Source organism: Castanea sativa, chromosome 12 (assembly GCF_040712315.1).
Source record: "Castanea sativa cultivar Marrone di Chiusa Pesio chromosome 12, ASM4071231v1".
Taxonomy (NCBI): domain Eukaryota; kingdom Viridiplantae; phylum Streptophyta; class Magnoliopsida; order Fagales; family Fagaceae; genus Castanea; species Castanea sativa.
The window spans coordinates 24,167,906-24,193,557 of NC_134024.1; the positions used below are offsets into that span (position 1 = coordinate 24,167,906).

At 33.9% G+C, this 25,652-nt stretch overlaps 1 protein-coding gene and 4 non-coding genes across 6 annotated transcripts; 1 reads left to right on the forward strand and 4 right to left on the reverse strand.

Annotated features, from left to right (window-relative positions):
- Positions 1-1,099: 1,099 nt before the first annotated feature.
- LOC142621409 (small nucleolar RNA snoR31/Z110/Z27) lies at positions 1,100-1,198 on the reverse strand. Its single transcript, XR_012841788.1, has one exon. It is a non-coding gene; the product is annotated as a small nucleolar RNA snoR31/Z110/Z27 (small nucleolar RNA).
- A 294-nt stretch (positions 1,199-1,492) lies between these two features.
- LOC142621421 (small nucleolar RNA snoR31) lies at positions 1,493-1,583 on the reverse strand. The gene has a single exon (XR_012841800.1). It is a non-coding gene; the product is annotated as a small nucleolar RNA snoR31 (small nucleolar RNA).
- A 58-nt stretch (positions 1,584-1,641) lies between these two features.
- LOC142621387 (small nucleolar RNA R30/Z108) lies at positions 1,642-1,744 on the reverse strand. The gene has a single exon (XR_012841768.1). It is a non-coding gene; the product is annotated as a small nucleolar RNA R30/Z108 (small nucleolar RNA).
- Positions 1,745-1,865: 121 nt separating this feature from the next.
- Positions 1,866-1,972, reverse strand: LOC142621415 (small nucleolar RNA Z107/R87). The gene has a single exon (XR_012841794.1). It is a non-coding gene; the product is annotated as a small nucleolar RNA Z107/R87 (small nucleolar RNA).
- Positions 1,973-20,426: 18,454 nt separating this feature from the next.
- Positions 20,427-24,761, forward strand: LOC142619710 (eukaryotic peptide chain release factor subunit 1-3-like). Of its 2 annotated transcripts, XM_075792947.1 has the most exons (4): positions 20,427-20,565; positions 21,323-21,417; positions 22,730-24,220; positions 24,349-24,761. In XM_075792947.1, exon 3 carries the CDS (start codon positions 22,764-22,766, stop codon positions 24,072-24,074), a length of 1,311 nt encoding a protein of 436 aa, XP_075649062.1. In that variant the 5' UTR covers positions 20,427-20,565; positions 21,323-21,417; positions 22,730-22,763; the 3' UTR covers positions 24,075-24,220; positions 24,349-24,761. The 2 variants fall into 2 exon arrangements, with proteins under 2 accessions (XP_075649062.1, XP_075649063.1); XM_075792948.1 differs by lacking the exon at positions 21,323-21,417 and having other exon boundaries at positions 20,469-20,565.
- Positions 24,762-25,652: the final 891 nt, after the last annotated feature.

The window sequence follows — 25,652 nt, forward strand, 5'->3', positions numbered from 1 at the left end:
CACCAAAAGGAGCTGAGTCCTTTGGTTACATTATACTGTTGTTGCAGGTCGCATCGAAAGTGCTTTTGCAACAGAGTTTAGTACTATCAGAACAAATCGACACATTAGAGACTCCTCTTGTGACAACAAGGGTGATTGCATCCTGAATTGCTCTACCATTTTACTCCATTTGCGTTTCAAAGTGAATACGGTGTCCAAGGAACTCTTAGCCATAGTGTTTACAGGGCCAAGAGCTCTCAAATCTTTGGACATCCATCTTAAATCAAATAGCTCCTCTAGCAAACTAGATTTTTAGCAGAGGAAGTTTTGAGTCTGAGCCGGGGTGCGGGAAAGAACAACTCAAACGTTTAGGTTGAATCACCAAATCAACAAAAGAATTGGGATTGTGGAAGAAGAATGTTCAAATGAATTAAACAAAATCCAGATAGGTATGAGAACTCGAATTACACGTAGTAGATCCTGTTAAGTTTAGGTTTGCAATTTGTGCTTTTTTTTCTTCTATTGAAGACAAGTCATGATGCAACGGACTCCCAGAAAGAACAAAGACTTCCCCTTTTCGATCCATAAATCTGATATAAGTTCGAAATACAGCAACACTACGAAATAATTTCAATACAGTAACTGTTTTTATTATTATTATTTCATTGATCTTGCAACTAAATGCCAGCTGGTGATCATAATGATCTTTGAAATCTCACTCGGTTATGAATTTTGTTTCTAATACTTCGACCAAAACCTTAAACTCCTTGGTATTGAACCTCTTGAATTTCTTGAGCTGCGCTGAAGTAAAGCCAGCTCAAAGTAAAAGTTAATGACTATTTGGGACAGATTTTGCACATGTTGTGTATATAAGTGTAGGTCATTGTTAAGATTGGTGTTTTGAGTTCCCTTGGGTCCATGATTGTTTACTAAATTGAATGCATATGGTTGGAGCAACAATTGAAGCATACACATCACAGAGCTCTTCATGAAAAACTGCACCAATGAGCTTCATATAAATTTAATTTGAAAATTAACTATTCCAGAAAAAAAATTAAGCGTGAGAAATTCAGTTTATTAAACAAATAGCAACCTGAGTTAGAAGGTCAGTAAACTGGTCATCATCATCAGAATGGAAAAGTTATTCTCATCCACAGCTAATGAGAGCCTGTGTAGGAAGGTGTCCTAAGATTTTTTCCAATATTCATCACATGATGACCCAAGAGTTTAAAGATATACCAAAAAAAATACATTTGCTACAATCACAAACAATTTCAAGTCACAATTTAGGCTTAATAAATCAAACCCAAATTCTAAATCTACCATATAAATAACAAGACAAAGCTTTAACCAAAATTCACATGATTCAAAACTAAGGGACACCCAATATTTCTCCACACATTTTGAACATAACCAATTCTCTACCAAAACAATGTTTCACAATATAGGATTAAGCCAATTGAAAAAACAATGAATGGCTGTAAATTTGTCTCACACTGATTAACAAACGTTAATAGATTCAGAAGCAAGTCGTTTAACATCACTCGATATTGAATATCTCAGATCAAGTGTTGGATTAATTTATTTAGCTTCATCCCAATCTATAACATAGGATTAAATAAACAAAACAAAACAATCAACAAAAAATAAAACAGAGATGGATTACTCAGTGTTGGCTTTAAAGTCATAGGTTCGATTCTGCCAGCTAGCTTTCTTCAGACTTTCACATCGGAAGAGGGAGCTAAGAATCATCATCGTAACCATCAAATATCCCAACAAACAAATAGAATTTTAAGGAAAAATAAATAGAAATCTAACACACCTAATGCCCTGTTTGGATGGAAAGAAAATGCGGAATAGTTTTCTCAGAGAGAGAGAGAGAGAGAGATCGCTCAGGTCAGCGGGGTTGTCGACACGCAAAGTTCTCTAGAATGTAGAGAACCCTGCATTCCGGTCTGTTGAGCTTGAATTTCTTGTGGTCATCACTGCGATCTCACTCTCTCTTTTCTCTTTATACTCAAAAACCATAAACAATAACACACAAAAACAGAGAGACACGAACATGAAACAACAGCGACAAATACAAGAGAAAGAAGAAAAAACAGAGAAGAGGGGGATGAAACCCTAGGCGAAGTAGTGCTTGTGATTATGATGAAGAAGAGGCTGCTACAAGCTGTGAATTTATAGTAAATTGAGTTAGGGTTTTGTGGGGGATACGGGTATTCATATTCCAACCCAATATGCTTGACCCGAATGCCATAACCGGCCAGAGTTTTTTTTTTTTTTTTTTTTGTATTATATTTAAGTTATATTACTTTTAATTCATATAACTTTTAATTCAATCAATTATTATCGAAATTGCGCTCTAAGTCTCTAAAAAAACAACGTAATTTTGAATTATTCAATAAATTTGAATTAGTATGACATCGTAAATCATGGAAAAAAATTATTTATAACATATATAAATAAATAAAGATACACTACTCACACGATGTTAAGGGGTGTATTTTGCTCATGCATGTTATTCGTTTTGTTGTTTTGAAATTTTCTGGTGTGTATGATTGTTGAAATTACCAAGAAATTGGCACGAAAGGTAAAAGAAACAAGGAAATTAAAAAATAAAATACAAATGCCACATAAGTTGTTGATGTGATTTTTTCTAAAACCAGTTAAATTTTTTTTAATTGTGATTAAGTGACAAGTAAGCAATTTATTAACTATATCAACATTTTTCGTGAGTTAGATAATAACAAGGAATACAGTAAAGTGTGTTTATAAAGAGTATGGATTAAATTGACATAAAAAGTTTTTTTAAGGTCCATAATGAAGCTATTCCTAAAAGTGAAGAACTAAAAGGCAAAATACTAAAGATTTATCTATTTTCTATTGGCATGAAGCAAAATACTTTTTGTATGTTTGATAAAATAAATTACAATTATATTTTAACAAATTTAATGAATAATTTAAAATTAGAAAGGTTGTGTATGCAAAGCATTAATCCATTAGTACAAATCAAAAATAATAAATCATTAATTTTAGAGCATGCGAAATATCTTCGAATCAAATGTTAAGACATGCATTATCCTATCATTACTAATGAAGAGTTGAGAGATTCATTGTATATAAAGAGAAAACCTCTATCCTCTATTTTATGATTAGAAATGGGGGAAATGACCTACAATATGGAGAAGGTAAATGAAAGAATGACGCAAATCAATATAAAATTAGAGAATATAGAATATCGTTTGAAACAACGAAGATCATATGTCAATGTAATAAGGCAACGAGCACAAAGAAATAGCACAAACCCAAAAATCGTGAATCAATGCAGAGAAGATCAATTGAGTCAACAAAGTGACATAGCTTCTCTTGAAAAAGAAAAGGAAATACTACTGGAGAAAAGGAGGAAGCTCGTTGAATCAATTTTTAAGCATAAAATGCTAGAAAATTACCCTCTCACTTGGAGCTCTTTTATAAATTAGTAATTAATAAGTGATAGAGTTTACCAAAGAAAATAAAAGGCATATACTCTCCCTCAATCTTGCGTTGAGAAATTTTGAAGGAAGGGGTGTTTATATTTATGTTTAGGCTTCATGTTCATTACTACCTATCCCCATATTTGATTACCCATTATGTGTTTTTTTTTTTTTTAATTAATCATTTGTGTTATTGGAAATAGCGTAGCATAAAGTACCAGTTTCTTTTATTTTTATTTCTTATTCAACCAATCAAAATTTTCGTAAGTTCCAACCCAATATTTAGAAATTTATCATGATGAAGGTTTCTATTTGCACATTGTAGCATAATATTTCAATACCAGTGCATTTTAGTGTACTATTTTTAAGGCACGTATGTAGTTAGGATCGATTTACAACTAATGTAACTTTTTGTTCATGTTACACCATCAATTATTTTTATTATTATTAATATTTCAAAAATTCAACCATTGAATGATATGTTCTCATATTCTTAACATATATGTCAAATTCCGTGTTAATTATATGTTATTTACTCTTTGATAATAGTTCAATCATTGATCACCTTTAAACTTTGCAAGGCTTAAAAAAATGTAATCTAACATTGGATATTTCAAAATACATTCAATAAAATTTTCTATGTGGTGTTGTAATATTGTCGAAAATTACACTAAGTATAATTTGAACATAATCCATATGTATTACCTAATATCTTCAAAATTGGTAGTACAATCAAATATTTTAACCGGTACAAAATATATGGATTATCTTTACTTGTTACTTGTATGAATAATATCAATTGTATAAACCAATACAATATAAACCAATACAGTATAAATTCTAAAACTTTGTTCCAATAGTATTGGGTAAGATCTTAAACCTACCGCTTCAATACTATGTTTATGAGTTTATAAAATAATAGGATGGGTATATCATGCATTAATGGTTTGGAATCATATGGGGAATTTGTTCAATGTGTTTGAAAGTTTATAAAATAAATAATGAAAATGGAAAGAAAAAAAAAATTTATTATTACATCCTTCACCTATTATTTTCCTTTTTTTCAAAATATTGATATAATCGATATTCACTTATGTCTCGTTAAAGGAATGATTCTTCCTCCCTAAAAAAAACATTAGTTAGGAATAAAATGGAATATCCTTTAAAGAGAATACAATTCATTCTCATGTCTTCCCCACCAAACAAGCTATAAGAGTGACCAACTACTTGGCCAAGAAGATTGTTGTCTTATAGGAAGAAATCTCGTGAGAGTAACCTTAAGATAGTAACTACATATTTTGAACTAAAGGTTTTATAGATATTATAAGCTCTTAGGAACTATAAAGCCAAGGATGAACCCAGGTGGGGGCTTGAACCCAGCCCCCTAAGTCCAAATTTTTTTATTTATAGTTATTATATATTTCATTTTTGTGGTTGGGCCATCTTCCAAAACCCTAGACCCCCATTTTTCTCTATAAGCCTAATTAGCCTCATTCAAATAGCAACTATCCAACCCAAAAGTTTAACAAAAACAATAAAAATATTCACAATGGTGATTGCATTTTAGCAAAAAAAAAAACTATTTTACCACCAAAGAACCAAAAAATCATGTGTTATTGGAGAAGCTAAAACTAAATTTTTTACAATTACAGTAAACTAGTATAAATCTCAATTGATTGCAGCAAGTTGTTAAAAGTAAAATACAATATTTTATTAAGATTATATCTCTTCCTTCAATTAAAAAACTTAAATTCTCTTGTTTCCTTTATTATTTTAATGAGTTGTTTATATTATTTTAAATGAAGTGATAAAAAAATAGAACATTTGATATTGAGAGTATTGTAAAGTGGGGTGGTAAAATAGATAAAATAGTTTTTTGAGGTGCTAAAATCTAAAATTTTGAGCACCACCACTACGAATGTTTTAACTTTAAAAAAAAAAAAATTCCTAACCAACCTAGTATTTAAAAAAAAAAATTATTTGGTTTTTGTTTTTGTTTTTGTTATTGTTAGTAAATGATTACATCTTAATATATTTAGAAATAACGATTTTATCATCGTGTACCCTTAGTGCGGTAATCGCTCCACGACAATAAATACTTGTAGAATATGGGGCATAAGAGTTGGCAAAAACTTTTCCAAGCTATAGAATTTGTTATCTACGAGATAGAGATTACTTTTGTTTGTACATGTTGGAAATGGTACTTTAAAAAATGAGTTAGAGATAAAGTTGTTTTTCAACCAATAATAATATTTTACGCTAAGTTAAGTAAGGGAAGTCGAGATAGTTTTTCTTTAATTATATATATATATATATATTTTTTTTTTTTGGTCTAATACTACCAAATATAGGAAAATGCACAAAATTTTTTTCACTTAAAGTTTTCATCGAAACAAACAGAGTATTAATATATATATATATATATATATATATATATAGCCAAAATTTAGAAAAAATCAAATTAGATTTTAATTGAAATGTCAATTTTGCGTCATGTGTCTCATTTAATTGTTAATTTTGTGACAAGTGAATCATTAAGTGTAAAAATCGAAGGGTTCAAATCCAATTAGATTTCAATTAGAGTCCAATTTTTTGCCACATGTCCATTTATTTATTTATTTTTAATTTTTGTGGCAAGTAAATTATTGGGTGAAAAAACCGAAGAGTCTAAATCTAATTAAATTCTAAATTATATATATAATGAGAAACCATTATGTATTTTAGAAAGGTATGATTTAGTAAAAGTGTAAGCTAATGCTGTTTATAATTTGAATCTTTTCACAAAAAAAAATGTATAATTGTAATTATCTCTAATTGTACCTATGCATATGCACAGGTCTACACACTATTTTTAATAAGAATTCCATGTAAATTAATACCCATGTTTACTCCACCCAATAAAATGCTATCACATAAAAAAAAATTTCCAATTAAAAAAAAAAAAGGATTAACACACACAATCATTATTTCCTTTTATATATATATATATATATATATATATTCCAAATATTAACAAATTAGATTAAAACTTGAAAATTGTTCTTAAACCATAACTCTTCATCTTGGGATCCAGCAACAGATTCGTCATTTTTTTATGGAGTTGAGAAGCTAGCGTGGTGCACTGGTCATTACAACACAAATTTAGGACGCTGGTTACCATTAAAGTCTAATAAATAAGAGTCTGTTTGATACATGTGTTTAAACACATGTTTTCAATTTTTAAACAACATTACATATATTTCTACACACTTTTCCCCTCACACGTATTTCCAAAAAATACAAAGAACGTTACCAAACGACCCCTAATTCGTATGAAATGCTGGATACAAGGTTAAACAATGAAATGTCAAATGAGTAATAATATTGATTTATATTTTTAGGATGAATAACATACTATCTAATCATAATTCAAAATCATTCATTCAACCGTTGTAAAAGAATCGTGAAGAAAATTTAATTCAATATATTACATAATTAAGAGAAGAATAAAACCATAAATATATTCTCTATTCTTGCTTTTTGCAAACCCATGCTCTTTTTAATTACCACTTGTCACGCTTTGCTTTCAATTCTAACATGCACGTTTGCAATTTTTTTTCTTTATGCATGCAACACTCCCTTAGACTTGAGCACGGTGTTTAATTAAGACTTAAGAGAGTGCATATGTAACACATTGAGAAGTTTATTCTTAGATGAGCCGGAAAACCAAAAACTTTCCTTGGAATCGTTCTTAGAAATTTTGATGTTTAATTTGGCTGAGTACGTCATTTTTTTTTTTTTGAGATTTATATATGTGGTGGAGATCACTTGTGTGTGTGTGTGTTTTTTTTTTCCTAATTTAATTCGTGGTTTGATTTGCAGACCCGTGATTGGTATTCTTTATCCTTTGTAAGTAGATTCTCTTCTTTGATGGAATTCTTTGTGTAGGTAGGATGCTAGTCCAAACTAAATAAAAACCAGGTTGGCCTATTCTTTTAATAGTGCATTAAAAAAAAAAAATAGTGCATTTAATTTAGTTTTTTGCTTCCTATCAAAAAAAAATTTTAGTTTTTTGCTGTTAGTTTATTAAATTATTTATTTTATGTAATTTGGTGGTTGATAGTTAATTACTTGATGAACTACACAAGTTAACACAATTATTCGTAATCTATATATATATATATATATATATATATAATAATAGGTAAAATTGAAAGAAACTCAAGTTAAAATTCAAAATTAGAGTTCTAATTATTCACCATGTGTCCAAAATTATTTATTCTTAAAGAGTTTTATTTATTAATTTTAGAATAAAATATGGAACCACATCATAAATATTCATCTAAGTGAGTTATTAAGTACAAAAACCAAAGAGTTTAGAATAAATGAATTGTAAAAAAGAAAAAGTGCTTCACAATAAATTTTTTTTTTAAAAAAACATGAACAATTTACATTTTATACCTAATAATATCTTTACAATTTTTTTTATAAAGAATTAACAAAATATAAAAAATGACTAACAATAATATATAAATATATATATAAATTATATTATGCGTCTTATTATATATCTTTAAGTGTATCTATCTATATGCATAGGGTTACAAGCTAGTATATATATACATAAAAGAGTTAATTTCATATGTGATTTCTACTATCTTGTCTAAAAGAGTGAATTGCAAGATAAATTATTATTCAAGTGTTATAAACCCAATTAACCCAATTGAGTTTGTTGGTTACTTAGAGGGAAGCAAGAAATCCTAATTGATAAATAGACTAGTTCGAGGGAGTCTAGAAATACTCACTCAATAATAATCATTAATAATATTTTTTAGCCTCCTTTATTAGTCAACATCAAGCCATATAAATAGATTTTTTAGCCTCTTTACAAGATAAAGCTATCGTTTAAATTCAAAAAAAAAAAAAAGCCTAATCTTTATCTACAACAAAATAGAAAAAGAAAAAATCAAATACTAAACTAACAAATTATCCTATTCATTATCTAATTACCCAACTCCTAATAATAAAAATAAAATCTTAAATAATTAAATAAAAACTAAGCACATATAAGAGCTCGATCATCCCAAGTTGCTTCTCACCTATTGGATCAAGATCGGGTATCTGCAAAGGTGGAAAGCTATTTGGTGCTACAAAACTATCTTTAACTTGATTTAAAAGTTGTCGCTTGAATAGCCAAATGTAAGGACTTGCATGGGAACCAAGACCTCCTACTTGATAAATAGACTACTTCAAGGGAGTCTCTAAGATAAAACCATGCCTCCTTTATTAATCAAGCCATATAAATAGATGGATTTTAAGATAAAACTAACATTTAAATTCAAAAGAAACCTAATCTTTATCTACAACAAGTAGATCAAATTTATTCAAATACTAAACTAACAATATCCAATTCATTATCTAATTACCCAACTCCTAATAACAAAAATAAAATCTTAAATAAGAATCAAATAAAAACTAAGCTCGTAACATTAAATAACTTATAAATTTTTTAAAAATTTCGTATCACTATATCACTTTGATTCATTTGATTTCTAATTCTGCTACTGCATTGAATCCCATTTTTCCCTAAAACTTTTTTTCCTTTTTGGGTTAACTGGTGATTACTATGCAGAATGTTGTTCTCATACTTAGTAAGGCTTGTGATCATAATCGGCTAGTACCCCATTACAGTTCGTTTTTGTTCTTTACCAGATGTGCCTCAATTATAGCAATTGAGACCGGGTCTCGTTCTGGGATTCGACAATGGCTTTCTTGTTGGATTTTGCATTCCATGATCACACTCTTCGAGCTCAGCTTTGCCAAAGTCCTAAGTTGGTAAAAATCATAGCCATTTGTCTGTGTAATTAATAGAGCCCCTGGTTTTCTTTGGGTGTGATTTGTTTTATTGGTTGCTAAGGGAAAAAATTGTACTCGCTCACACTTTCAAGTTTTAACTTCTAAACTTTCTTTTTCATTTGTTTTTGTTTGAAACCTATTTGGCAGGATATTTATATGGCCATACATGAAGCTGATATTGATCTGTTGGTTGGTCATCCCGAACTTCAGTATTTTGATGGGGTACCTCTTTTTTTTGCTGAATTTTTTGATGTGGTACCTTGGTATTTTGACCTTGTGGTTAGTGTATGGATTCTTTGGCAGTAGTGCATATGTATATGAGCAATTTGTGAGACCTTTCTTTGTCAAGCACCGACTTGTTGGAGTCTGGCATGTCCCAGAGAAGGGTTTCTTCAGCTGTAAGCTAGAGGACATTTTAGCCGCATGGAAATATATATCAGAAGGATAATGGAAAGAAGCTTAATTTTCAGAAGGTTATAAATTATTTTGTTAATAGGATATGAAACCATTTATCATATCCTCACAGTTTTGGGAATATATCATATATGCTTTTAGATGCATTTGGGGTGTGTTGAGGGCTCATTTTGAAAATCTAGAACCCTGGGAGCCCAAGCCCAAAAGAAAAAAGATATTGGCCATGACCCATGATTCAATACTACTTGGTCCACATTCAAGCCCAAGCTCCACACTTTAAGCATTCAGCCCTAAAGACAAAAGGTCCTAGCAACAATCTAAATCACTCTGAAAATGGGAAACCCATCACCTCTTATATTTTGTAACCCAAGCCCACGAGGCCCACATGTAACAGGAGGAACATGTATTATTCAAGATGCTCTCAACTTCTCATGTTTTGAGCTAGCGTTTTCAAGAAAAGGTATTTCGTAAGACAGCAAGATCTCATGACATATTTCTCTCACAATATGTTAAATTCTCAGTAAAACAATCTAATTTCTATGGCAAACCCCATTATCCAAGTAGAAAAAGAGTTACCTCTAGAATACACTATCATCCTTAACCAAGAAGAAGAATTTTGGGCCCTCAAGTCTAGAATTGATTGGCAGATTCTTGGAGATAGAAACACTACTTTCTACAACATTAAAACAATCACCCGTAGGAAGCACAACAAGATAAGAGGCCTTAAGGACCATCTTGGTAACTGGGTGGACTCTAAGGATCAAATTATCAATATCATCCTAAATGGCTTCAAAAAGCTCTACCTTACAGACCATACCTCCTCGGTGACTCCTTCAGACTTTGAATTAAACTGGGCTGTATGTCTCTCTGTCGAGGACTCCTTAAGACTTTCAGCCAATGTTTCGGAGCAAGAAATTTATAAAGCCATGTTCTCTCTTAAGCCCTACAAAGCCCCTAGTATGGACGGGTTGCATGCTGGGTTCTTCTAGTATTTTTGGTCTGTATTGGGGCAATCTATCAATGAAGAGATTCAGGCAATTTTTCACTCCAGAAGCATTCCCAATTACCTTAATCAAACTTTGGTGGTGCTCATTCCAAAGAGGGAGGGTCCAGAAACTTTAAGTCAATTTCAACCCATATGTCTGTGCTCCACTATCTACAAGGTCATCTAAAAAATTATTGTCAATAGAATTCTGCCTCACATGCATAATCTCATCTCTCCACTGCAGGCAACATTTATTTCGGGTAGGAAAGGCCTTGATAACATGATCATTACCCAAGAGATTCTTCACACCATGGACAAAAAAGAAAGGGAGGGCCGGGACCATGACACTTAAGATTGATCTCGAGAAAGCTTTTGACAGACTCGAATGGAGTTTCATTCGTGAAGTCCTTGTTCATTTCAACTTTCCCAAAAAAATGATTGACATCATCATGGCTTGCAGCTCGTCTACCTCGGTCTCTATTCTTTTTAATGGTGGGAAACTTGAACCTTTCACCCCCCACCCGGGCTATCCACCAAGGGGATCCTTTGTCGCTCTATATTTTCATCCTTTGTCTTGAATATCTTGGCCTTCTCATTCTTGATAAGATTGCAGAAAATACTTGGAAACCTGTCAAAGCTTCCAGGTCCGGACCTTCCTTTTCTCACTTATTCTTCTCAAACGACTTGATTCTCTTTGGTCAGGCCATTCCTAAGAATGCTCAGGCCATTGAGGAAGCTTTATCCACCTTTTGCACTTTATCTGGGCAGAAAGTAAGCAAGGATAAGTCTCGCATTCTCTTTTCCAAGAACACTTCTGTTGAAAACCGTGAGTTGGTCTGCCATTCCCTTGGCATCCTGGAAACTAATAAGTTTGATCGATACCTTGGATTCCCTCTCAAGTTTGCTGATCGGGGCTCCAGAGACTTCAATTTTATTATTCATAAAGTCCAACAAAAGCTCTTTGGTTGGCAAGCAAGCCTCCTTTCTCTTGCAAGTAGACGAGTACTTATCCAATCTTCATCAAACCCCATACAGGACTATGTAATGCAAGGAGCTCTCCTTTCTGCCAAGGTTTGCACCGAGATTGATAGTGCTAATAGGAACTTTTTGTGGGGCTCCACCCCCGAGAAAAGGAGGCTTCATTTGGTCAATTGGAATGCTGTCACTCTCCCTAAGAAGCATGGTGGGCTTGGTCTACACGAATCAAGGCCTAGAAACCTTGCCCTTCTCACAAAGCTCAATTGGAGGCTCCTATCTGAAGACTCCTCCCCTTGGGCTCAAGTCTTAAAAGCAAAATACCTCACCAACAACCCAAACAGCAACCCTTGGTCATTCAAAGGTGCCTGCTTTTACACTTGGGTTGCGTGTAAAGCCACTAAGCCTCTCCTGGATGCTAGGCTGAGAAAAGTCATTACCTCCGGCACCAGCACGTCATTTTGGTTTGATAAATGGTCCTCGGTTGGCACCTTAAGATCCCACCTTCACGGGCCTCTAAACTTGGGTGAAGAACACCATCTGGTCAGCCACATGATTGAAAATAATGGCGATTAGCACTTGCAACCTTCCTTTGACCTCCCTGCCCACATCCTTAACATTTTGCAAGTTGTTCCTATCAATGTGGGTGCCTCGAACGGGGACTTAATAGCTTGGGCTTTCTCCAAGGATGGAAACTTCGCACTTCGATCAACCTACATTGCTGCAAAAGGCTTAAATGCCTTGAACCCCCCTACTTCTCATTTATCTTGGATTTGGAAGGTAAAAGCACCTCCGAAATTCCTTATTTTTATATGGCTATGTACATACAATAGCATTCCTGTCAGGGAAGTTTTGGGTTCAAGGGGGTTAAACCTTGATCAAAGATGTCCTATTTGCAATTCTGGTTCGGAATCCATCAACCACTTGCTTCATGAATGCCCTTACTCAGTTAGTTTTGGAATCATCTTGGCCCTCCCTCTGGCCTCATCCATACATTCAGTCTACCTATTTCAGATTGGCTTCACGCCAATTGCACCTCCAAACTTGCTTTTCAGCATCATCGTGTCCCTTGGCACCTTCTCTTCCTTTTTAGTATTTGGTCCATCTAGCTCAACAGAAATAAGGTGGCCCTGCAATTCAACCAGTCCGACCCTCACCTGCTGAAGGATTGTATTGCCAAAGCTCTTGAGTACCACTTCCTTACATCCAATCCTTCTTCTCATATGCCTAGAGCTCGGGTTAGAGGTATTTGGAGCTAACCCCCTTCGGGCTGATTCAAACTTAACACTGATGCATCTATTACTAATCACAAGGCTGGCGGTGGAGGCCTCATTCGCGACACCGAGGGGCAGTGGGTTCAAGTCTTCGCTAGGCATATTGGCTCCACCTCTGTCCTCATGGCTGAGCTTTAGGCACTCCGGGATGGCATCCATATGGCAAAGAACCTTCATATCCACAATCTTATTATCAATGTGGACTTTGCTGAAGCTATTAAGCTCCTTTCTTCCCCGTCCAACACTAATAGGCTAACCCAACCTTTGGTCAATGATTGCAAGGACACTCTCCAAGTTTTCAATAAGGTCCAGCTCATTCACTGCTACAAGGAAGCCAATAGAGCAGCTGATTCCCTTGCAAAAATTGGATGTGCTCAGGCGGAGTGTTTTGTTTATTTTGTAACCCCTCCCCTATCTATTATGGAAGTTTTAAACTTTGACAATGCTCATGTGGCTGCTGGTAATAGCCCTTTTGTATCTGATACCCGTCTCTCAACGGGCTAATGTTTTGTTAATAAAATTACCCTTTAACCAAAAAAAAGTAATGGGTTCTCAACCCAAAGACAGAGAAAGAAGAGAATATGGTTTGGAAGGTTGGAGAGTGCAATTATGAGGGGGACATATGGGCATCATCATCCATTGCAGGCCTGTGACTCTGAGTTTGGACATGCATATATGGTTTTAAGGTCTACTGAGTAGGTGTGTGTTGACCGTTGTCAACTAAAACAATTCTCATTTAGTATAGCTATTATATAAACCGAGATCTTCAATGAATATTTGGAATGATAATTGATTGAATCAATTGGTTATCTATCTAATTTGGCACAATAAGATCAAGTTATGCCTGTTTTATTTGTCCGACCAAGGCAATGTATGAGCACCGTTATAGGTAGGGTACATTTTTTTTTTATAGCAGGTAGGGTACATTTTATTATTACTATTAATTGTTATTGTGTACTAAATATTTAATATTTATTTATATGAAATTTTGCAAAATCATTTTAAACGTTCAATCCTAAAATTATAATATAAATAAATAAATACATTTTTTTTGTACCTACGACATATGAAAATGCAAATAGATATTGAGAAAAAACAGAAAATCATGACATATGCAGAGTGCAGACCATATGTTCTAAATGATAATTTAGACTACAATGGCTCAAACCAAATCACCTGATCTAAGCTATAGCCAATGGATAGTTAACTTCTAGCTCAATAGCACATTCATCATACTAATAAAGTAATAATTGTTCTAAATGGAATTGCAAAATCCAATCCAGAATTAAATAGTATCCATAGAAAGTTAAAAAGTTTTAAACCCAAAAAAATAGAAGCCAAATAACAATGTTTAGAATCAAATACAATCGTCAAATCCTGATAAAATCTCCAAACTTTAGGGTGTGTTTGGTAGAGTGAGTTTTAGCGAGGATGGGGGAAAAAATGAGGAGAGAAAACATTTTGGAGGATATTTGGTTAGAAGGGAAGAGGAAAAAGAGATGGTGGGAGCTAGGTGTTTTCTTTTCGGGCTTATCAAAAAGTTTTCTCCCCAAAATGGGGAGAAAATTGGGAGGAGAAAATATTGGGGCTGGGCTGACAAAATGCCCATGTGCATTGTGCACATAGGTTTCGTCCACACACAGTATTGTTTTATTTAATGGGAATATTATTGTAAATTTATACAAATTTCACTTTCATCTTCTCATTTTTCTTCTCAACCAAACAAATAAAAGTTTTTCATCTCTTTACTTTTTCATCCTCCCAACCAAACACAAATAGTAGAAAACTAAGGTTATATTTGGTAACAGTTTTCGTTTTCTATTTTCAAAAACTTGTTTTTGGGAATATAAAGAAAAAACAATTTTCTTGTATTTTTTTAAATAAAAAATATTTTTAGTTAGATGAAATTAAAAAGATAGTTTTTTTGAAGAAAAAATATAAAATACTAAAAATATGTTGTTACTAGGATGTGAACTCTAATGCCAACTTATTAAATGAGATAAATTCATTAAATTAAATGTGTGTTTTCATTGACTTTTGAAAATTAGAAATTGAAAACAGCATTTTTCATTTTTTTCAGTTTTCTTCACAAATTCAATTTTGATAACAATTTTTGTTTTCTGTCCATTTTAAGTTGCCAAACAAGTTTTTTAGTCTAAAAAAATTAGAAAATTGTTTTTGAAAACATAAAATAAGGGAAAAACACAACTACCAAACATTCCCAAAATCTCTTCTATCCTCCAATTTTTCTAACCCATCCCTATTTTCTATCTATCCACTTTTCTACTCCTCCTATTGGAACAAATCTTTAAAGACTAATTCCAACTTAACTTCACAAAAATCATAGGACCCGCTAAAATGTTTGAATGGTCAACCAAAATCAAACATCAACAATAAAATCTTGTACCAAAAAAAAAAAACACAAGATCACATAGGATTGCAAAATAAACATTAGTCTTACAAGTGCATTTTCTGTTCATCAATGGCCAGCCTTGCTGGCAGACAATCTTGAGAAAATACCAAGCATTTTTGCTTTATAACTCAGAAACTAAAAATCACAATATTTGACATTCAAAATCTTTAACAAAATGATCCTTAACAAACTAATAAATCACAATATTTGACATTCATAATCATCAAAGTATACTTAAAGTATACCCATCATAATCATCAAAGAATATCCAGACAAATTGATCTCTAATCTTTAATAGACTCAAAAATTTCATCAACACCCAACAAAAGGGAATAAATATAAAACATTTAATAAAAAAAAACTCACCGACACAAATGCCTTACAAGCTATAGTGGCGACATCTCCCTCATAGTGGCAGCATCATCCATCTCTTTCTCGGTCTCTCAGTCTCTTCCAATCGCTATTTCACCATTAGGGGAATGTCTTAAAAAGAAAGAAAAGAGTGACGAATTTGAACCGGTTATTTGGGTTGTTGGCGGGTAGATAGAAAATTGAAGAGCATTGAAGACAAAAGAGTCTATGGCATTGAAGAGGAGAGAGTCTGGATTGTGGGCGTTGAAGAGCTAAAGTGATCTTCTCTACCAAGATTCGCACGGCCTGGGCTGAAGGGGAAAGGGGAAAAATATAAAAATATTATTGTTGCTAAACGGTGTCGCATTGAGTGAGTAATAGGCAAAACTCTTACCAAACAAGAACCATATCGCACAAAAGAAGAAGCTGGCTAATTACACAATTCATGGCCCACAAACAATGCACATAGGGTCTGTTTGGATACAGCTGAAAATTAAAAACACTATAGTAAAATAATTTTTAAATGTGTAAATAGAACCGTGAAACTCACTTTTAATTAAAAAATTGCTAAAAAGTGCATGAACAGTGCGTGAACAGTGCATGCACACTGTGCACGCACAGTGACTTGTCCCCTAAAAGCAGAAAAGGGCAGCAGGGAAAAAAAGAAAAAGAAAAGGGAAAACGTTGAACGCTGGACGCGTTCAACACTACCCAAACCAGCCTATAGGTTTTATGAATTGTACAAAAATAAGTTACAAAATTAAATAAGTTTCAAAGTAACCACATTAGTGGTTGCAAAATTTTGCAAAATACAAAAAGTAGTTCATTTTACACATTTTGACCAAAAAAAAAAAACACCTACATCAGTGGGTGTAAAATTGTGCATAAATGCAAAATTCTACAGTAACTGTAGTTTTGTAAATCAATATTTTATATTATTTTCTCTCTCGCCGGTCAGAGCTCTCTCTTCTTCCTCATTTCTCTCTCTCTCTCTCTCTCTCTCTCTCTCAAGAGCACAGCCGATCAACCATCCACCCACCACCACCATTACAACACAATAATCCAACCAAAAAATCAATGGAAACTCATACAAAAAATAAACAGAAAATCGAACCCAAAATCAATAAAAAAATCAAACCAAAACTCATGCTGAAGCTATTGTCGTCGCTGCCATGGAAGCTTGGGTGGAGTGTTTGTTGCTGCCATAAGAGAGTGAAGATTTGGACCATTGCTTGTGAGGGTGTTGCAGCTGATCTTTGCTACCACCGGTGATGGTGAAGGCTTTGGGGCTCTCGACCCTGGACGAAGCTCAAGGTGAGCTTTGGCTATGGCTGATCGTGAGAGAAAAAAAGTTTTAGAGTTAGAGAGGAGAAGGTTGGGCCACAAAGAAGAGAGAATGTTGTTCTAAAAAATGAGAAAAATAAAGAGAAAGAGAGACTATGTGGTGGATATTGTGGGTAATGGCCAATAGCCAGTAGGTAGTGGGTAGGTGGGTAAGTTAAATAATAAAATAATAAAAATAAATGATTATTTAAACAAAACATAGTGTATAATATATTATTTGATGTGGGTGTTTTTGCAAATTACTTGTATAAAATAAAAAAATAGGTTTTTAGTGTAAAATAGACAAAAGATTTTAGACAGACTGATGCGGATGCTCTCAACTTACATCACTTTCCAAATGGACTCTTAGTATATTACTATATAGTTTGTTTGTGAATGCATTCAACATATTAGAGATTAGAGAATAGAGATGTAGTTCAATTGCGTATGGTATAAGTCTAAGATAATGCGCGGGTTTTGGCCATTCCTAGACTTATATATTGAGTTTCACGTGGACACAACCTTGTACCTTGTGAATTAGGCATATACAGTTCTATCTTCTATACTATTATTTAAGTGGTTGCCCCTGTTTGGACCGAATTTTTTTATTCCAAAATACCACTACACTCCTAAGTTTTAAGTAGAGATAAAACTAAATGATAGTTTGGTAAAATACATGTCTAACTTACACTAAAATATTGCCTACAAAGTAGGAACACTCTTTCACTAACCCACTTATTCAAAGTAACTATATGTTTATTGTTTTTTTTTAAATAGAAAAATAAGTTAAACACTCCACATTTATCCAAAAACAAATCTAAATATCCTATCAAAAATATTTTAAAAATATATATAAAAAAAAACTAAAAGACAATCCAGATTTTTTTTTTCTAAAATACCCTTACATTCCTATGTTTAAGTAAAGATAAAACTAAATGACAATCCGGTAAAAATATAACCCTAACTTCCACTGAAACATTGCCTAAAAAATAGGGTCACTTTCCTATTGATTTTCAAATTTATTTATCCACTTATAAATTAAATTCTCAAAATAAAAATTATATATATAATATAAAAATATAGATTTTTTTTTTGCTACTACCACTATAAAAAAAAAAAAAAAGAAGCCTCATCTCACGCGCGAAGCGCATGGGATGAGGCTAGTCAAACATTTAAAGAGCTTAAAAACAATTATGGTCCTTATGCAAATTCAAATTTCACGTTACATTTGGAAAAGAGCAAGCCCATCAACGAATAAGTCGAACTATTGGTCTAACGCTCTGTTTATTTCGAAATAAAATGGATTCAAATGTAAAATATTTTGCAAGTAAAATATTTTATTGAAAATATTTTTATTTTACTATGTTTGGCTGTGTGGCTATGTAACTGAAAATAACATTGATAGAGTACTGATTTTGCCTATCTTCAAGTCGTCCATACAGGTCGTCCGTAACCCGGCTGGAATTGTAAACACCCTCAGAAACCTACCTGTAACTACCTCGTCCAAGGAAGAAGAGCCTTGGACGAGGTAAGCGCCACCAAAGAATGAGGTGCTCGTCCAGAGTGCTGACAACCTCGTCTTGAAGGAATTCGTCTGTTAGACGAGACAGCCCCTGCGCATGTGCCAAAGTACACTCGATGAAGGAATGCCAGGACGAGGGTATCATACTTAAAAAAATCTTCGAATATAATGTGATAATTCCTTATCTCACGCATAACTGCCAGGTATCCGTTGTGAAATAGAAGCATAACTCCTGAACGGTTATGGAAGTTACATTTAATCCTTGCGCCTTCTTGAATCCAGGGGAGGTTCCAATTTCGATAACCGTCTATGAGAACACTATATAAAGACTGATTCAGACAAAGCAAAGGTACGTTTTGATTTTACTCCCAAAAAATTGGAACTCCAAAAATATAGAGAGAAAAACTAACTTTGCCATTGGAGGGTTTTTGGCCGACAGCCCCGGTCACCTTTGATTCGTTTTTCTTTCTTTCTTCAGGGCGTTGAGAGAACAAGTGGTCCTTTCAAGTCCGAAGCATCCAACCTACTGATCTTCTTTGCATCATCAAACATGATACCATTTTCAAGTGTCTTCTATTTCACAGAAAGATAATTTTTTTTTTCAAATCTCACATCCCAACAAGTCCAAGAAACCACCACCAAATTGGCAAAACTCAACCCACCACCACTCCACTGACCACCCACACCACCAACAGATCGGAAAAAAACCATACACCAGCACTCCACCAACCACTCAAATCCACATGTTGGAGAGGATAAAAAAAAAATCGTCAGCCCATCACCCATTGCAACCCACAATCCCAACCACCACCATGTCCCAGCCACCCAACAAAAATCCATAAACCTAGCCTTAAAATTGAGATTGGTAAGCTATAAGCCCATGTAGCATTAAAAAACTCAAATCAGTAACCCCATGTACCAAATCTAAGCCAATGGGTGAGCTATTGAAGATGGAGGAAGAGATGATGGTAGTAAAGCCGGTGGAGGTTGAAAATAACGAAAAAAAAACTCAGGAAGTTCAAACCTGAGAATTAGTGTGTTGAGTTGACCACGGCGGAGGTAAGGCCGATGATGGGTGGCACCGACAATCGGATCGTGGCCAGTGCTGAGTGTCTTGGTGGTCTGTTTGTGGGAGAGAAGGGCTGGATGGTGGGTTGGGTTATGGAGAGGAGATTGGGAGAGTGTGACTACGTGAGAGTGAGAAAGAGGCACAGGTATCCGGAATGAGAGGGTAGAAATTGTAAAATATTTTACCAATATTTCAAGTGTATAATATTTTAGACAAATTTGTCTTTGTTGGTTTGGTTGACTGAAAATATTTTACTGCAAAACAAATATGGTAAAATGTGAAAATATTTTCCTGAAAATATTTTACATTGAAACAAATGAAGTATAAATTTCAGTTATTGAAAAAAAAAATGTTATTAACGGGTGCCCTTAAGACAATGATTAACAATCCATTTAAAAAAATTTTGTCATAACTTTTATAGGAAATGAAATTTTTTATTGTTTTTGGCATAAAATCTTTTTTAAAAGAGAAATGATATGTTCGTAATATTTTCACAACATTTTTACAACAAATCCTAAGTGACAGATTGTTACTGGTTGCTATTGTTGAGCACAAAATAATTCTAATTTGAATTAATAATAACTAATCACATGTGATTTGTTATAAAAATTTTATTGACGTAGCACCCCTCATTTCTAAAATGGTTTGTAACTTTGAATCCACGGAATTGAAGGTTCGGGAAAGAAGCGGGTTTCAAATAAGATCACCACATACAAAGGGAAAGGGTGGACAAACCAATTGTAACCACATAAATCCGACCCAAAACCAAAACCCATAATAAAATTCAAACCCAGCCCACCAATCCATCGAAAAACCGACCCACAAAAAAGAGATATATATAAAGCACAAAGAGAGCCAAAAAGATTTCACAACCTCTTCTTTTGTGTGTTTTGTTAAAAGTTAAAACAAACCTCGGTGGCTTACAATTCACGCACGAAACCACCTTCAGGTCCGTCCATTTTTCTTCTATCTCTCTATCTTATAATTGATCATATCTAGGGGGTTGATTAGGGATTTTATTACCTCTTTCGTTTCTGTACGAGACTGTTTTGTACCTTACTTTTGTTTTTGTTTTTGTTTTTTGCCTTTTTGACGCGTGAAAGATTCTGAGGATCTTTGATTCGAACATGTTTTGATTCTCCAGATTTCTAATTATTCGAATATGTTATTTGTCACTGATTTTTTTTTTTCGATATATCTGATTCTAAATTATGTAGTTGCCCGATTTGATTGTCGTCGTTTTTTTTTTGTTTTAATTTAATTTTGTTGCCATTAAATATTCTTTAATTTGTTTAAACTATTATTGATTTTTAAGCTAGCAATCATAGTTTGGTGGTTTTTGAGGGGAAAAAAAAAGCAAATTGTATCAAATCATTTGTATCAAAACCCAATAAATGAGGGACGTGTGCAAAAATAAGTGCCTACTAAAACATGTCTTTTAATTGTTAGTGGGATAGATATTTTTTGCTGACATGTTTCATACTTATTGGATTTTGATACCAAATACCTTCTCTTTTGAAGGACTCTGTATGTATCTGTGTGTGAGCTTTTGCTCTTTGTTTGTTATGTTTGTTCATCAATATAATGCTTGAATTATATATATATATATATATATATATATATATATATATATTTTAAATTGTTATATTTATTATGTTCAAAATTTTCAGTTAAAAACTAATTTTTAATTTGTTTTGATAACATAGGAAACCTTTATAAAGAAGAGCCATTTGGACTTGTCTCTAGCTCATAAAACCTACGGGCAACTGACTCTACCATACCCGCCAGAATCAGTTGCTAGGTAATCTGTGGGCATTTATCCATGATGGGCTAATTTTAATTTTTTCTGTACTGGTGGTTTCATTTAATTCTTGAGCTCCTTACTAAGAAAATGTGTAATTTATAGAAAAATTTTATGCTCCAAACAGGGCTTGCAAAGATTATATTATATGCTGGGATTGTGAACATGAGTTTCGCTATGATTGTTTGCTCTGATTTGTTCTGATTTTTGTTTTTGGGTTTTTTTAATTTAAAGAATATGCTCTTTATTGTTCTGTGGCTATTGGACTTATGCTAAACTTGTCACCCTTATTTATTCAGCTATTTGGTTTCTGTGATTTACATGTTTTAATTGCTGAGGTACCTTGTCATAGATTCATGATAAACACAAGTCATAGCTTTAATGTTACTCCATTTTCTCAATTTATGTGTGATATTATACTTATTTATACACTTTTGGAGCAATAACATTACTAAATTATAATTAGGAACACATAGAAACTGATTTGACACCTCCTATTTATGTCTTACCCAATGTATTAAAGCATTTTGGCTGGTAAGCACTTTTGAAATTCTATTTTAGTATTACAAGTGGACAATTGACAATTAAGTTTAATGTTAAAATAGTTTGGCATTGAAGGAATATTATATCAAGTGGGATTATATTTTATTCTCAAGTACAGGTCCGTAAGATTTTGTTTTCGGAATCCATGTGGTGGTATATGTCAATATGTAAGCATGTATAGTATTTTCAAGTAGACTCAGCTGGTATCAATTTCACTGGAACATTGCATATGTGAGGAAAATGATTATGGGTGTTCTCCCCCCTCTTTTTTTAAATATTTGGCACTATGTTTTTGTTACCTGTTGCGTTGTATTAACCTCATGATAAGTCATAAGAGCACTATGTTTTTTTCACTCCATGTTTCATAATAATATGTAATGAGGAGATACTGTCTCATTTTGGCCAGTACTGTGGCTGGAGATACACGTTCTTTGGGAACATGTTATTAGTTCTTGTTGGAAGGTCGAAACTTTGCTTGAAACAGGTATTCTGGATAGTGTCACCTTGATAATAGTTGTTTTGTATTGATAATAATGTTTTGGAGTTGCTAGACATAACATATGATTGGTTCTGATGATACCTTTTCCAATTTACCAATTAATACACAGCCTTTGTGAGTTACATAACCTGAGTCAGTGCATGTGTGACCCTTTTTTTTGGTATCTTATCTTTCAATTTTTTCTTTATTGTAGATTTTTGGAGTCCTAGCATTTTTGCTGGTCTCCTTTTTGTTCTGAAATGTGTAATTTGATTAATGCTGTCTGTGCAGGTAATCAACTACTTTTTCTGTATCTACTATCACAATGGCAGATCAAGAAGCTGATAAGAATATTGAGATATGGAAGATCAAGAAATTGATCAAAGCTCTGGAAGCTGCTAGAGGCAATGGTACAAGCATGATTTCTCTAATCATGCCTCCAAGAGATCAAATTTCCCGTGTTACCAAGATGTTGGGTGATGAATTTGGTACTGCCTCCAACATTAAAAGTAGGGTGAATCGCCAGTCTGTGCTTGGGGCAATTACATCTGCGCAGCAAAGACTTAAACTATACAACAAAGTTCCTCCCAATGGGCTTGTGCTCTACACAGGAACAATTGTAACTGATGATGGGAAGGAAAAGAAGGTCACCTTCGATTTTGAGCCATTTAGGCCAATTAATGCATCCCTTTACCTTTGTGACAACAAGTTTCATACAGAAGCGTTGAATGAGCTTTTAGAATCTGATGACAAGTTTGGTTTTATTATCATGGATGGTAATGGGACCCTTTTTGGGACATTAAGTGGTAATACTAGAGAGGTTCTTCATAAATTTAGTGTTGACCTTCCAAAGAAACATGGAAGAGGTGGGCAATCAGCTCTACGGTTTGCTCGTCTTCGAATGGAGAAACGCCACAACTATGTGAGGAAGACAGCAGAACTTGCAACTCAATTTTACATCAATGCTGCCACCAGCCAACCCAATGTCTCAGGATTAATACTGGCTGGGTCTGCTGACTTCAAAACTGAGCTTAGTCAGTCAGACATGTTTGATCCTCGTCTTCAAGCCAAAATATTAAATGTGGTAGATGTCTCTTATGGAGGGGAGAATGGTTTCAATCAGGCCATTGAGCTGTCATCAGAGATCCTGTCCAATGTGAAATTTATTCAGGAGAAGCGCTTGATCGGCAAATATTTCGAGGAGATTAGCCAGGACACTGGGAAATATGTTTTCGGTGTGGATGATACGCTGAAAACTTTGGAGATGGGTGCTGTTGAGATACTTATTGTATGGGAAAATCTGGATATTAATAGGTATGTGTTAAAAAATAGCACTACTGGTGAGATTGTCATAAAGCACTTGAATAAGGAGCAAGAGGCTGATCAGAGTAATTTCCGTGCTCCTGTTGGCTCTGCTGAATTTGAGGTGCAGGAAAAGACGTCTCTGCTAGAGTGGTTCGCTACTGAATACAGGAAATTTGGTTGCTCACTTGAATTTGTCACCAACAAATCTCAAGAGGGATCCCAGTTCTGCAGAGGTTTTGGTGGGATTGGGGGAATACTCCGCTACCAGCTTGATATAAGATCATTTGATGAGTTTTCAGACGATGGTGAAGTTTATGATGATTCTGAATAGCAATCAATCAAATTTTCCCTAATGCTGGTGCAGGAGAACAGGGCGAAAAGGCTGCACCAGTGCATGAGATGCCCGAGCTTGCTGCTGCTGCTGCTGCTGCCCCCCCAAGATGGAACTCGGATCTCAAAACCCCTTGCAAAATATATGTAAGTTTTTTTTTCTTTCTTTTCTTCTCTTTTCTATTCTTCTACTTATTTTTTCAGTCAGAACTAGGTTGGATTTTTATTCCTAATCCTGTTGGCTATTTTGTCTCTATTGTCTCTCTTTCTTGAAGGAGTTTGCAGGAATACCCAAGAATCTTAATTGGGTGACTTCATCTAGATTTTGGATTATTCCAAATAAAATTATTGGAAACATGTCTTGGATGGGAGCAGCAGGGAAAGAGTCACATAAAGAATAATGTGCTATATTAGGTATTTCCGTTGGTTCGGGGGATCGTGTGAGGTAACTTTTATCACTACATCAAATTTGGTTGTTGGCTGATCGAGATGATCGTGACTCTGCGGTTCTCTGAGCCTGTGGTTATGTTGGAACTGCTATCTGTTATGTCCTTTTGAAGTTTATTCCGTTATTATGACTTTTATGTATTTTAATTCTGTTGAGTACATTTATCATTAGCATATATGTTTGGTGGATTCAAGATACAATCCTAGTTTCCATACTACAATAAAATAATATTTATATTAAGTATTGGGTTTGATATTGATTGGGTTAAAGAACAGAAAATGCTATAGGCACCGAAAACCTACAAGTAGATTTTCACTCCCATCCCACATTTGTATTGTAGTGAGAAGGGTGTGAAAAATTGTAGTTTTTTCCCTGCTGTGTTGTGTAATATATTTTATATTTTTATTATACGTGTTGGGTGCGGGTCTGTGGAGCCCATACCCGCCCATGTCAGGTGGAAAACCGAAAATCTGATCTGCCCGGCTCTCAAACCTCCACAAGTGGGGATTTGGGTTTGTGCTAGATCACCCTTGTTAGATTGTCAAATGGATCTATTTCATGGTTCAATTGTTCAAATTTATAAATCTGAATGTGTATAATTATTGTGTTATGTCATTTAAAATTTTAAATGACATGATACTTTGTACATTATTAGAAAAAAGAAATAAAATCTAAATTTTGAAATGGAGAGAATTTTGTCTATTTAATAGAAACCATTTTATACCTAAAAACGAAGATTCATCTCAAGGTGAATTTTGTCATCAAGATGAAGAGTTCGAAAAAGTCGCTATAGATTTATAATTTACATATTTATAGTTGCTATAGATTTTCAACTGCAAAGAATAGTACATTGTGTGGGCTTTTTTTGCAAATGTTGGTCTGGGCCTCTAGTCGCTACACTAGGCTCAAAGATTTCTAGATCAAAGAGTTGGGACCAGTCCAAGAGCAACCCTCCTTGGTCTGGCTTATGCGGAAACGATGAGTCCAAGTCCTAGGAAAGAAGCTGCAAAGTGGGCTAATTCCTTGTTTTTGCCGTAGAAGGAATTTTCTCCAAAATCTGTCGCAGGTTTGACTTTTCTGCTGTGCGGTAAAACTGTCTGCTGTGCAGTAAAACTATCTGCTGTGTCATAA

Excerpts from the sequence above, each read along its gene's own strand:
- LOC142619710 (XM_075792947.1), top strand. The coding sequence starts at position 22,764 with ATGGCAGATCAAGAAGCTGATAAGAATATTGAGATATGGAAGATCAAG.